At 37.7% G+C, this 13,105-nt stretch overlaps 1 protein-coding gene across 1 annotated transcript in view; it reads left to right on the plus strand.

Moving 5' to 3' along the window:
• Nucleotides 1-13,105, plus strand: part of SNX9 (sorting nexin 9) — an 82,776-nt gene that overhangs the window by 49,772 nt on the left and 19,899 nt on the right. The window contains exon 9 of the mRNA XM_011952757.1: nucleotides 8,080-8,210. Within this exon, the coding sequence (XP_011808147.1) occupies nucleotides 8,080-8,210 (131 nt within the window). The remainder of the gene's footprint in view (nucleotides 1-8,079; nucleotides 8,211-13,105) is intronic.

Raw genomic sequence — 13,105 nt, forward strand, 5'->3', positions numbered from 1 at the left:
ATTTCAGAGCCTATTCAGGGATTCACCTTCTTCCTGGTTTAGTCTTGGAAGAGTGTAAGTGTCCAGGAAATTATCCATTTCTTCTAGGTTTTCTAGTTTATTTGCATAGAGGTGTTTATAGTATTCTCTGATCCACCACTACATTTCATGATACAGAACAGCTCCATCACCTCCCCAGGTTCCCTTGTGCTACCCATCCCCCTAGTCCTAACCATGGCAATAGCTGATGTGTTCTGTGTGTTCCTAGTTTTGCGTTTTCTAGAATGTCATTATAAATGGAAGCATGCAGTGTATAGCCTTTCGAGTCTGACTGCTTTCATTTAGCATGATGCGTTTGCAATTCATTCATTTTGTTGTGTCAATAGTTTATTCCTTTTGAGGCCAATAGTATTCTAGTATTTACATATACCATAGCTTGTTTATCCATTCACTCACTGAAGGACATTTGGGTTTCCACCTTTTGGCAATTAAGAATAAAGCTGCCATAAACATTTGCAAACAGGTTTTTGTATGAACATAAGTTTTCATTCCTCTTGGGTAAATAAGAGTCTGGGTCTTTTGGCAAGTATATGTTTAATGTTTAAGAAATTGCCTGACTGTTTTTCAAAGAGGCTATACCATTTTGGAATCCTCACCAGCAATATATGAGAGTATCAGTAGTTCCACATCCCTACCTGCACTTGATAGTGTCCGGTTTTCCTCGTTTTAACCAGTCCAATAGGTACGCAGTGGGATCTCAGCGTGGTTTTGATTTGCATTTCCTGATGGCAAGTGGGGCCGAGCATCTCTCCATGTGCTTATTTCCCATCTGTAGATCTTCGGTGCTGAAGCATCTGTTCACATCTTGTGCTCATTTTGTATCAGTCTGTTTTCTTGTTGTTGAATCCTGAGATTTTTAAAAATATATATATATATATTCTAGAAACAAGTTCTTTGTTAGATAAGTGATTTGCAAATAACTTGTCGCAGCTGTGGCTTGGCTTGTCATTTTCTTTTTCTTTAGACAGGGTCTCACTCTGGTCGCCCAGGCTGGAGTGCAATGTCAACCATCTCAGCTCACTACAACCTTGACCTCCCGGGCTCAAGCAGTCTTCCAGCCTCAGCCTCCTGAGTAGCTAGGGGACTGCAGGCTCTCCTCAACACTTCTTGTGAATTTTTTGTATTTTTGGTAGAGACAGGGTTTCACCCTGTTGCCTAGGCTGGTCTTGAAGTCCTGAGCTCAAGCGATCCGCCCACTTCGACTTCCTAAAGTGTTGGGATTAGAGGCATGAGCTACCACACTAGCCTTATTATTTTCTTAACAGTGTCTTTTGCATAACAAAGGCTTTTAATGTTAATGAAGTTCACTGTATCAGTTTTTTCTTTCATGGACTGTGCTTGAGGTGTCATGGCTAAGATCAATTCACAACATTTTCTTCTAAAGGTTTTGTAGTTTTCGGCTTTTCATTTAGGTCTTTGATGCATTTTGAAGTTATTTTTATATAAGGTGTGCAGTGTGGTAGAGGTAGTGCTTTTTTTTTTTTTTTTTTGCATCGGGATATTCAGTGGGTGTCACACCATCTTTTGGAAAGACAGATCTGTTTTACATTTATTAGAATGATGTTTGTAAAAGAAAAAAAATCAGTTGATTGTATTTGTGGGTTTATTTCTGGATTCTGTTCTGTTCCATTGATTTATGTGTCCATCCCTTTCTCCAGTCCTGCACTGTCTTGACTTGTGTAGCTTTATGGTAAGTCTTTAAATCAGGTAGCGTGAATCCTCCAACTTGGTTCCTTTACAACACTGTTTTGGCTATTCTTTTTCTTTTCCTTTCCTTGTAAATTTAAATGTCAGTTTGTAGATATTTATAATCATGCTGGAATTTTTATTGGAACCGCATTGATTCTATAGAACAATTTTCACTTCTTGATATCTCATCTTCTCGTCCATATATATAAATATATCATGTTTTATTTTCATTAGGGTTTTGGAGTCTTCAGCATACAGATTCTGCATATATTTTGTTAGATTTATATGTAAGAATTTCAGGCCAGGCACGGTGGCTCACAGCTGTAATCTCAGCACTTTGGGAGGCTGAGGCTCTCAGCACTTTGGGAGGCTGAGGCGGGTGGATCACCTGCGGTCAGGAGTTTGAGACCAACCTGGCCAACATGGTGAAACCCCATCTCTACTAAAAAAAAAAAAATTAGCCAGGCATGGTGGTGTGCACCTGTAGTCCCAGCTACTCAGGAGTCTGAGGCAGGAGAATCGCTTGAATCCGGGAGGCGGAGGTTGCAGTGGGCTGGGATCATGCCACTGCATTCCAGCCTGGGTGACAGAGTTAGACTTTGTCTCAAAAAAAAAAAAAAAAAAAAATTTATGTGTAAGAATTTCATTGGAGAGTTGTATTGTAGATGGTACTATTTGTTTTTTAAAATTTGTTTTCTAGTTATGTATTGCATATAGAGATACAATTGATTTTTTTTTTATATCCACCTTGTATCTGTGGCCTTGCTAAGCTTACTCAGTAGTTCCAGGAGGTTTTTTGTGAGTATAGATGCTTTGGTTGTTTTCTCTTTTCTTTTTTAATGTAGACAATCATGTCCGCTTGGAATAGAGAGTTTTATTTCATCTTTCCCAATCCATGGGCCTTCTATCTCTGTTTTCGCCTTATTGCACTTGCTAGGACTCCCTGTATGCTGTTGAATAGAAATAGTGAGAGCAATCATCTTTGGCTTATTCCTGATCTTAGGGGCAAAGAATTCAGTCTTTCACCATTAAGTATGATGTTAGCTGTAGGTTTTTTGTTAGATGTGCTTTTATCAAGTTAAGGAATTTCCCTTCTATTTCTAGGTTGCTGTAAGTTTTTGTTCATGAATAGATGCTGAATTTTGTCCCATGTATTTTGTGTACCCATCGAGTGATTGTATGGCTTTTCTTCTGCTGTTAATACAGTAAATCACATTCATCAGCTTTCCACTGCCGAACCAGCCTTACATGCACTCGATGGTGACACATTATTCTTATATATTGCTGGATTAAATTTGCTAATAATATTTGGTTGAGGATTTGGTTCATGATGATTGCTGGTCTATAGTTTTCTTGTAATTTCTTTGTCTGGTTTTAGTATCAGGGCAATGCTAGTCTTATAGGATGAGTTTGGAACTATTCTCTCCTTTTTTATATTCTGGAAGAGATTATATAGAATTGATATTGTTCTATACATGTTTGATAGAATTCACCACTGAAATCATCTGGACCTGGAGTGTTCTTTGTGGGAAGGCTTTAACTATGAATTTAATTTCCTTAATAGCTATAGGACTGTTCAGGCTATCTCTTCTTCAGTGAGCTTTGGTAGCTTGGGTCTTTAGGGGAATTTATTTATTTCATATAAGTTGTTGGGTATAGTTGTAAAGTTGCTCATAGTATCTCTTTGTACTTTTAAAGATGTTAGGTCTGTAATGTTATATACTCCTTCATTTCTGATTTTGATCATTGTCACCTCTCTTTTTTCTTTGGTTTTATTGGTTTTTATTTTTCTCTTTTATATTGTATTGTTTTCTGCTCTTTTATCATTTCTCTCCATCAGCTTGGTTTGAGTTTGATTTATTCTTTTCCTAGTTTCATAACATAGAAACTTAGATTATTGTTTTGAGATATTTCTGCTATCACAGTCGTTAAATGCTAAAAACTTTCCTCTAAGCATTGCTTTTGCTGCATTCCATAAAGTCTGATATATTGAGTTTTCATGTTCATTCAAGTCAAAACATTTTCTAATTTTTCTCATCATCTTATTGATCCATGGGTTATTTAGAAATATACCTATACCTCAGTATCCATGGGAATTGGTTTCAGAACCTCCCACAGATACCAAAATCCATGGATGCTCAAGTCCCCGATATAAAATGGTATAGTATTTGCATATAACCTATGTGCATTAATTATAATACCTAATCCAATGTAAATGCTATGTAAATCATTGTTATACTGTATTGTTTTGAGAATAATAACAAGGAAAAAAGTACATCCATACTCATTACAGAAACATTTTTTTTCCTCAAATATTTGCAATCTGAGGTTGGTTGAATCCATGGATGTTGAACCCATGGATACAGAGAACCAACTCTATGTTTAATTTCCAAATATTTGGCCATTTCCCAAATTTTTTTCTTTTGACCTCCAGTTTTATTATGTTCAGAGAACATACTTTGCATGATTTTTAGTCCTTTTACATTTATTCAGATTTATTTTGTGGCCTAGCATATGGTCTGTCCTAGAGAATGTTCCATGTATGCTTCAAAAGAATATGTGTCTGTAGCAACTAGGTGGAGCATTTCATTCATGTCAGTCAGACTGGGTTGATAGTGTTATTCAGGTTTCTGTATCCTTGCCAATTTTCTTTCTAGTTCTGTCAATTATTGAGTATCGGGTATTGAAATTTAGCATTATTATTGGTGGACCATCTCTCCTTTTAATTCTGTCACTTTTTGTTTAATGTATTTTGAGGCTCTCTTGTTAGGTAGACACATAGTTTGTAATATCTTCCTGATGTAGTGACTCTTTTATCATGAGGTGTCCCCCATTGTCTCTAGTAAGATTTCCTGTGTTAAAGCATACTTGTCTAATATTAGTATAGCCACTCTATTTGTCTTATGGTTACTGTTTGTATGGTATATCTTTTCTCATCCATTTACTTTCAGTATACGTGTGCCTTTGAAATTAAGCTGTTTCTCTTATAGGCAAGATAGTTGGATCTTTTTTATCAGGTCTCACAATCTCTGCTTTTGATTGGGGTTTTTAGACCATTTATTTATTTACTTATTTATTTATTTGACATGGGGTCTCGCTCTGTCGCCCAGGCTGGAGTGCAGTGGCCGGATCTCAGCTCACTACAAGCTCCGCCTCCCGGGTTTACGCCATTCTCCTGCCTCAGCCTCACCAATAGCTGGGACTACAGGCGTCCATTTGTATTTAGTATAATTATTGACATGGTTAGATTCACATTTGCCATTTTGTTATTTGTGTTCTGTGTTTGCTTCTTTTTGCTCCTTTACTGCCTTTCCCTTGTGTTAAATATTTTACAGTGTATAGTTTTAATTCCTCTCATTGTTTAAACTAAATTTTTAAAGTTATTTTCTTAGTGATTGCCCTATAGGATATAATATGCATCTTTTTTAACATCACAGTGCACTTTAAATTAATATTTATTCCACTAACATATAGAAACTTTTATCCTGTATAGCTTTATTCACTTCCCTCATTTATGCTATTATTTTCATATATATTACATCTATATGTTATGACTCCAACAATACAGTGTGGCAATTACTGCTTTCTACAGTCCTTTGTGTTTTAAAGATGCTAAGGAAACAAAATAGAAAAAATATATCTATAGAGTCTTTTACATTAATCCTTTTATTTCTGGTGCTGTTTATTTCTCTCTGCAGATTCAAGTCACCATTTTTACTAATTTCTTTTTAGCCTGAAGGACTTCCTTTAATACTTCTTATAATGCATGTCTGTTATCAGTGAATTCTCTCATTATTTATCTGGGTATGTCTTTATTTTTAGAGGATAGTTGTACTGATCTGGCTACATTGTGTCAGACAGCAAGTCAGCTGTGTTAATGCTGTTTATCTAACATGCCCACACCACTGTGCATGATCAGTCATTTTTCACTTGCTGCTTTCAAGATTTTGTTTTTGTCTTTCAGTAGTTGAACTCTGTCTTATCTAGTTGTGAATCTCTTTGTATTTATCCTACAAATGCAGACTGTATTGAGGTTTGTTGAGCTTCTTGGAAATGTAGATTCCTTTTCCATCAGATTTGAGAAGTTTTCTGCCATTATTTCTTCAAATATTTTTTGGTCTCTCTCTTCTTCCTCTGGGATTCTCATTACAAGTGTTTGGTGTGCTTGATGTATTCTAAGGTATGTTCATTTTACGTTTCTTTTTTTTTTTCTCTGTGTTCTTCATGTTAGTTAACTTCTGTTGATCTATCTTCAAATTCACTGGGTGTTTTTTTCTTCTGCTATCTTAAATCTTCTGCTGAGCCTTATCTGCAGTGAATTTTTAATTTCAATTACTATACTTTCAACTCCAGAATTTCCAAGTGATTCTTTTTTGGTAACTTCTTGCCTTTTTGAAATTCTGTGTGTTGATTCTCTGTCACATTTTTCTTTAATTTTTTAGGCTTCCCTTAGTTCTTCGAACATCTTTATAGAATCTGCTTTATCTGCCACATTGTTTTTTTTTTCTGCCAAACTCAACGTCTGAGGACACTCAGAGATAGTGTCTATTGACTGCTTGTTTTTTTCTCAGTATGGGTCATATCTTGCTATTTCTTTGCATATCTCTTAATTTTTTGTTGAAAACTGGACATTTTTGAGAATATATTTTAGCAACTCTAGATTCTGAGTTTACCTCCCTGAAGGTTGTTGTTTCTGCTTTTTATTTGTTAAGTAACTTGCCTAAGATTAAATCTCTGAAGTCTGTCTCCCTGGCAGTTCAGTTACTGCTGTGTTTGTTAATTAGTTTATTTTACATTTGCCTTCCTAGAGTTTGCTCCTGTGTCTGTGTGGATTGGTAGTAAGCCTATGATTGATTGACAGAGGTTGTAACCAGCCACCTCAGGCCAGTAAGTTGGGGCTTCTATCCTCTGTCGATGTAACTGTAACTTGATGTAACTCATTCAAAACTCAGGTCATATTTAAGTTGCCCTGGCTTTTACTTTCTACCAGACCCTTTTGTGTCTCCTTTACTTGTGTGTACAGCCTCACAGTTGACCAGGATTGTGTGCCTGGCTTGAACCTTCTCTGGTCTCCACTGTGTATGCATACAGCCTCAGCCTGGAATATACATGGTTCAACCTTGGCTGTCAGGGCTGTTGGCCCTTCCTGTTCATCTGTCTCTGAGATTGTCACTGCCACTGACACCACCATTGAACATGGGCATCTCCCATCACTTCAAGTAAGCCTCTTACCCTGACGGAGAAGCTGCAGCTGCCCATCTTCACAGCCTGTCCACCCTAGTGGTACTGCCATGTCAAACACATGTGGGGTGGGGTGACACACAGGCAGCAGGCCCGGGAGAGACAGGAGCAGCCTCTCAACACCACAGATTTCCACCATTGTTGCCTGAAGTTTAGTTCTTCAAGCATAAACACTTCTTAGATGGCCATTCGCCTTTTGTTGATTTCTAGAGCACTCATTTGGTTGTTTTTGTCAATGTTGTCTAGCTTTATAGTTGCTTTTGAGGGGTAGGGTTAGCTGATCTCTCCAGGCCATAGCTGGAACTTCTACCACTAGAAGCCTTTCAACTGAGAGTAATTTTTGTTTGTAGGTTTATAAACATTCTTAGTGTTCACTCGATGTTTGTTATGCCATCCTTGTCAAGCTGACCTTCTACTTTTAAAACAGAAAGGACCACTCATTAAACTGTTTTAGTATGGTCACAAGTTCTGGAATAGCAACTTACATGATTGCATTCGTGGAAAAATTCCTTTGGTATTTCCATTTAAGTAATTTAAAATACATGGAGGAAAAATGCTACAACGTTGGTTACTTTTCATAATGATAAATTTAAACTTGTATATATGTAATTTATATTGCATTTGGACACATTTTTATAATATGGAAATGTCATGTCATTTGTGAGAATGACGTTAAATTCCACTTATCACTCCTTTCTTGCCTATAGGACTTCCTGTGGCCACAAAGAAACTGGCCTGTTAGCTTGTAGGAAAGAGACAGGTTTTCATGTTGAGATAAGATTTAATTTTTTTTTTAGTACTTTAAGGATAATTGAAGAAAATAGCACTTTGAGGTTGTTATTATTCTTGTCCCAATTAAAGGGTTTGTAGATATGTTAAATTGGAATTATATTCTTAAATACTGAAGTCTGTTGCATCTTACCTGTGTGTCTTTGAGCGTTCATTGTGTTGCTTGTATTTTAGATTGGTGAAAAATCACCGGTTTACCTTTTGCTAAATCACTTTCTACCGAGTAGCCAGTAGCCATAGAAATGGTTTTTCAGTTACAGTATGGTAACAGTAATTCATTTTAGACAAAGTTGCACGTCATTCTTTGTGTGTCGCTTGCAGGCCGCTTTGAAGAGGAATTTATCAAAATGCGCATGGAGAGACTTCAGGCCTGGATGACCAGGATGTGTCGCCATCCAGTAATCTCTGAAAGTGAAGTTTTCCAGCAGTTCCTAAATTTCCGAGATGAGAAGGTAGGACATTGTATTATTATGGCATCAGAGGATATTGAGAATTTTCTCATTCACACCAAACTTATTTCTGAAAGGAGTTAAAATTATGTTGGTTAGTTATTTCTCACTTCCTCCAGTGACAGTGAGGGGACAGAAACCTAAATCCCCACCATAGGAAATTTGTCATGATGAGTGAAGAGCTGCCTGCCAGAAGGGCTTCCCCTACACCAGGAGTGGGTTGGCTCAGGATGGGCAGGGGCAGGGTGAAGGATGTAATGGGGTCAGCAGTTTTTCCCTAGATGTTGTAAAAATAGGAGGATAGTCCCCAAACTCTGAAGGTATTATCAGCATGAAGTGAGGGGAGTGGGGTGACCGATTTTCCTGATCACGTTGTGCTTACAATGTAATAGCATGATGACAGGAAAGGGAGAGGCAGACATGAGCCGCTCTTCTCAGAGCCAGGCCATTTTCATCACTGTAATGGTGAGTCTAAAGTCAATGCTGGCCTCTCTCTGCCTGCCCCATGACCAGTTAATCTGCCAGTGGTCATCTGTTCTTCATTAAAGTCAGGGAAAAGTTGGCTGCCTGACATCTCAAAATTGTCTGCTTTGGAAATAGTTTTCTCTTTCAGTAAGCATTTACTGTACTCCTTATTGTATCATTTTATTCTCTAAAGATGTTTCCTCCACAATTTGTCTCAACAAATACTGCATATCTTAGAAAGCACCCTAAAGAATAAAAACAGGAGTTGGCCTAGAAGCCACAGCAGATGCTAAAGACATTATCAGCCTGGGAAATAAATTATGAAGCTATTTTTGTCTCTGATCAAATAATAGAATATCATATACCCTCTTGGAACTTTGAGAGATTGACTTGCTAAACTTCTTTGTAGTACTTTTCACTTGTTGAAGTGAACAAATAGTAAATCTTAAATATTAGGGCTCTATCGGTGTATGTTTACAGGTGTATGCGTACGCTTAACATACATATTTGGGCCTTATTTTCAGTTATTGACTATTTCTAGAATTGACCAGCTCTTGTGATATGTTATATGTCACCAGCTTGGGAATGAGACATCATGGAGATGCTTCACCATGTCTTTGTGAATTTGTGTATATCACGGGTCTCTTCACCATGTCTTAGGAGTTTGTATATATTTATGGTGAGATAGGGTACTCGGTCACACTGTGGTGTCATGTAGCTGTATAGTAGTGAAACTAAGTTCTTTGAATTCAGTAACTGTTTTGGTTACTTTGTAGTTATAGAAACTACAGGGAACCTCCTCCAAGTTTGTTGCCTTCCTGGTGCCCACAAGACTTTTACAAGAGCTTATTTGATAGATTTTCCAAGGATTTGATTTAGAAGGCACTTCTGAAGGCCATGTTTTATGCATGGTGGAGTTTAATAAATCCTAGACATCAGTTGTGTTGTGTTGTTTTAAATGACTGCCACTTTGAAAGAGGGATCAGCTTGTCATAAAAGTGGTATAAGAGAAAAAAGAAAGAACTTGGAGTCAGGGCACTTGTGTTCTGGTCTTAGCGCTACTTCTAACTGCCTCTGTGATCTTAGTGAAGGTATTTAATCCCTTTGGGCCAGAATTTCCTTGCTTGCTAAATGACAGTGTAGAACTACATAGAAACTATGATGCTGTGGTAAGTAGCAGCTCATGTAGATAAATGGTAGACACAGAAACCCCTAAAGAATCTACAGAGACATTATTAGAAATAAGTGGTTAGTAAGGTAGCTGGATAGAAGACATTGTGTATTTATCAGCCAAAAACAGAGATCGAAAATCTAAAAAAAAAGAAAACTCATTTACAATAACATCAGAAGTATCAAATATCCAGGAATAAATAGAAGAAAATGTAAAAAAAATCTACATAGAAAACTATGAAACATTATTGAGAAAAATAGCAGACCTAAATAAGTTTTCTAATACTGTGTCTCATGGACTGAAAACAGTAAGGATTCCATATGTAGAAAATCAAAATGCCAAGAATTGCCAGGATTCTCTTGGAAAAGGATGAACTAGGAGGAGGACTTTATTGCATATCAGAACTCATTGTGAAGCTAAAAATGTTTAAAAGCATGACTTGGCATAAGGCTAGACAACCCAACCAGTAGAGCAGAATAGACCCTTGATCTCTGAGAAACATGGCACTGAGCATAGTAGGGAAAGGACAGTCTTTTCAGTAGCTGGTGCTGGGTCAGTTGGATGGCACATTGCAGGGAAATGAAATGTGCTCGCTACCTCACTACAATCTGCAGTTGATTGTATTAGGGTTGTTATTGATATTGTTATGTTTTTAAAATATGTCCCAGGCTGGGTGTGGTGGATCACTTGAGGTCAGGAGTTCAAGACCAGCCTGGCCAATATGGCAAAACCCTGTCTCTACTAAAAATACAAAAATTCACCAGGTGTGGTGGCACACACCTATAATCCCAGCCACTTGGGAGGCCGAAGCAGGAGAATCATTTGAACCCCGGGGTGAAGGTTACAGTGAGCCGAGATTGTGCCACTGCACTCCAGCCTGGGCGACAGAGCAAAACTCTGTCTCAAATATATATATATGTATGTATTATATTTGAAATTAGCTTTAAAGTAAGAAAAAAAAATCCCACAGGTAGAATGGAGGAGAGTACCTATGAAACAAGATTGGCACCCCCCGGGGAGCAGTGGTGCCTGGGCAACTTCTCCCTTGGCCACATGTGCTGAAGGTGGAGCTGTGGGTCTCCTGTGGAGTCACAGCAAACAGGCACTTGGAAAGTTTCTTTCAGTCTTTGAGTATTGGTTGAAAGGAAAGCACCCAAAACTGTAGCCAAAGGAGTCGTTATACTTCCAGAAAAATCTCAAAAGTATTGCAAGCAACAGTAGCAGCTATTGGATCAGACCTTAAAGGTGGGGGTGGAAAGATTTAACCAGTTAATGTGAAAGTTAAAGTTTTCCCAGAATATGGAGGCACCAAGTAGTTCTAGACAAGGGTCATTTCTTATTTAGAGGCGGTGCCATTCTTAGAAAGTGTGTAAGCCGAAGTAAATCCCTACTGAAACGGCATCACATGAGGCTGCCCGTGCCACCACAGTTCCAAAAGCTTCATCACGTAAATGACTTCTGTATCTCATACTAAACTAATGATAATTAAAAAAAGATTGGCAAAGTGTTGGTAATTATTGAAGCTGAACCTGAGGGGTTTATTATACTTTTCTTCTTTTGTATATGTTTGAAAGTTTTCATTGTATATAGTTTTCTTGAAAATGAATTCCATGTGGCTTGCAGATCTAAATGTGAAAAGCAACATAGTAATGCTTACAGAAGATAACGTGGGACATCCTCGTATCCTAGAGAGCAGGGAAGAATTTCTGAAATATGACATGAAGAAGACTCTGCAGAAAGATGTGGATAAATTAGACTACATTAGAACTTCTTTGTTCAGCAGAGCTATTACAAACGAAAAGCTACTGAGTAGAAGATACTTGCACATATATATAAGCAATGAAGGGCTATATATAAGCTTATATATAAGCAATGAAGGGCTAGATTTTAGAATATATGAAAACATCAATAAGCCCAATGGAAAAATAGGAGATTTGATCATGTACTTCATAAAATAAGGTATCTGAATCAACAACAGATGTATAGAAAAGGACCTAATCTCATTAGCAATCAATAAATACATATTAAAACCACAGCAAGATACCACTACACACTTGCCAGAGTGGCTAAAACTGACCATATCAAGTGTCATCTTGGTGAGGTGAGATGCCATTGGGACTCATAACCTGTTGGGAGAAAATTGGTAAGACCAATTTGGAAAAGTTTGGCATTTACTAAAGTTGAACCCTCTCGTATGACCTGGCATTTCCACTCCTAGGTATGTAGTGAATATAGAAATGCAGGCACACAGACACCAGGAGACATGTACGTAACAGCTTCATTCATAACTTGATAAGGGTGGCTACCAGTAGTAGAATAGATAAATAAATTGGGTATTATTCATACAGTAGAATGTTATACAGCAATGAAATGAATGAACTGTAGTTCTACACAAAATTGTGACTGTAGTTCCTAACCAAGATTGAGCAAAAGAAGCCAGACACTAAAGAACGCATTTATAGGGTTCTTTGCTAGCTTGAAAAACTAGCAGGACAGGGTAGGATGTATGCTTAGGTGCATCTAAACAAAGTCCATTTGTGCTGCTGTAACAAAGTACCTGAGACTGGATAATTTATATACAACAAATTTATTTCTCACAGTTACGGAGGCTGGAAGTCAAAGATCAAGGCACCAGCATTTGGTGTGTGGTGAGGGCTGCATCCTCCAAAAGGGAGAAATGCTGAGTCCCCACATGGTGGAAAGTGGAAAAACAAAAAGGGACAAACTCCCTGCATCAAGCTCTTTTATCAGGACGCTAATCTCATTCACAAGGGGAGAGGCTCTCATGACCTAATCACTTCTTAAATGCTCCACCTCTTAATATTATCACATTGGCTATTAAGTTTCAAAACATGAAGTTTGGAGGGAACACATTCAAACCATAGTAGAAAAGCAAGGAAATGAAAACCATAAGAGAGAGATTACTGGTTACCTTTGTGGGAGAGGGAAGAGGTAGCAGTGCTTGGGGAAAGGACAATGCGGGGGTACCTTTGGAATGGGAGCTCTTTGCTCCTTCCTGGCCTAGTTGGTCGTTAGGCAAATATTCACTTTGTGACATTCATTGCACTGGATATTTTTGCTTTGGGGTACTCTGTGTGTATATGTTAGTATTTTTTTTTTAAAAAAAAAAAGCTCTTAATACTGGTTTCTGTGTTATATTTTAGAAAAGCATTTACCTTTTTAGAAATCAGTTAACCTAAACATTTGAGGCACTTAGAATGCACAGGGTGGGCTGAGCACAGTGGCTTATGCCTGAAATCCC

Source organism: Colobus angolensis, unplaced genomic scaffold (assembly GCF_000951035.1).
Source record: "Colobus angolensis palliatus isolate OR3802 unplaced genomic scaffold, Cang.pa_1.0 Scaffold35, whole genome shotgun sequence".
NCBI lineage: Eukaryota > Metazoa > Chordata > Mammalia > Primates > Cercopithecidae > Colobus > Colobus angolensis.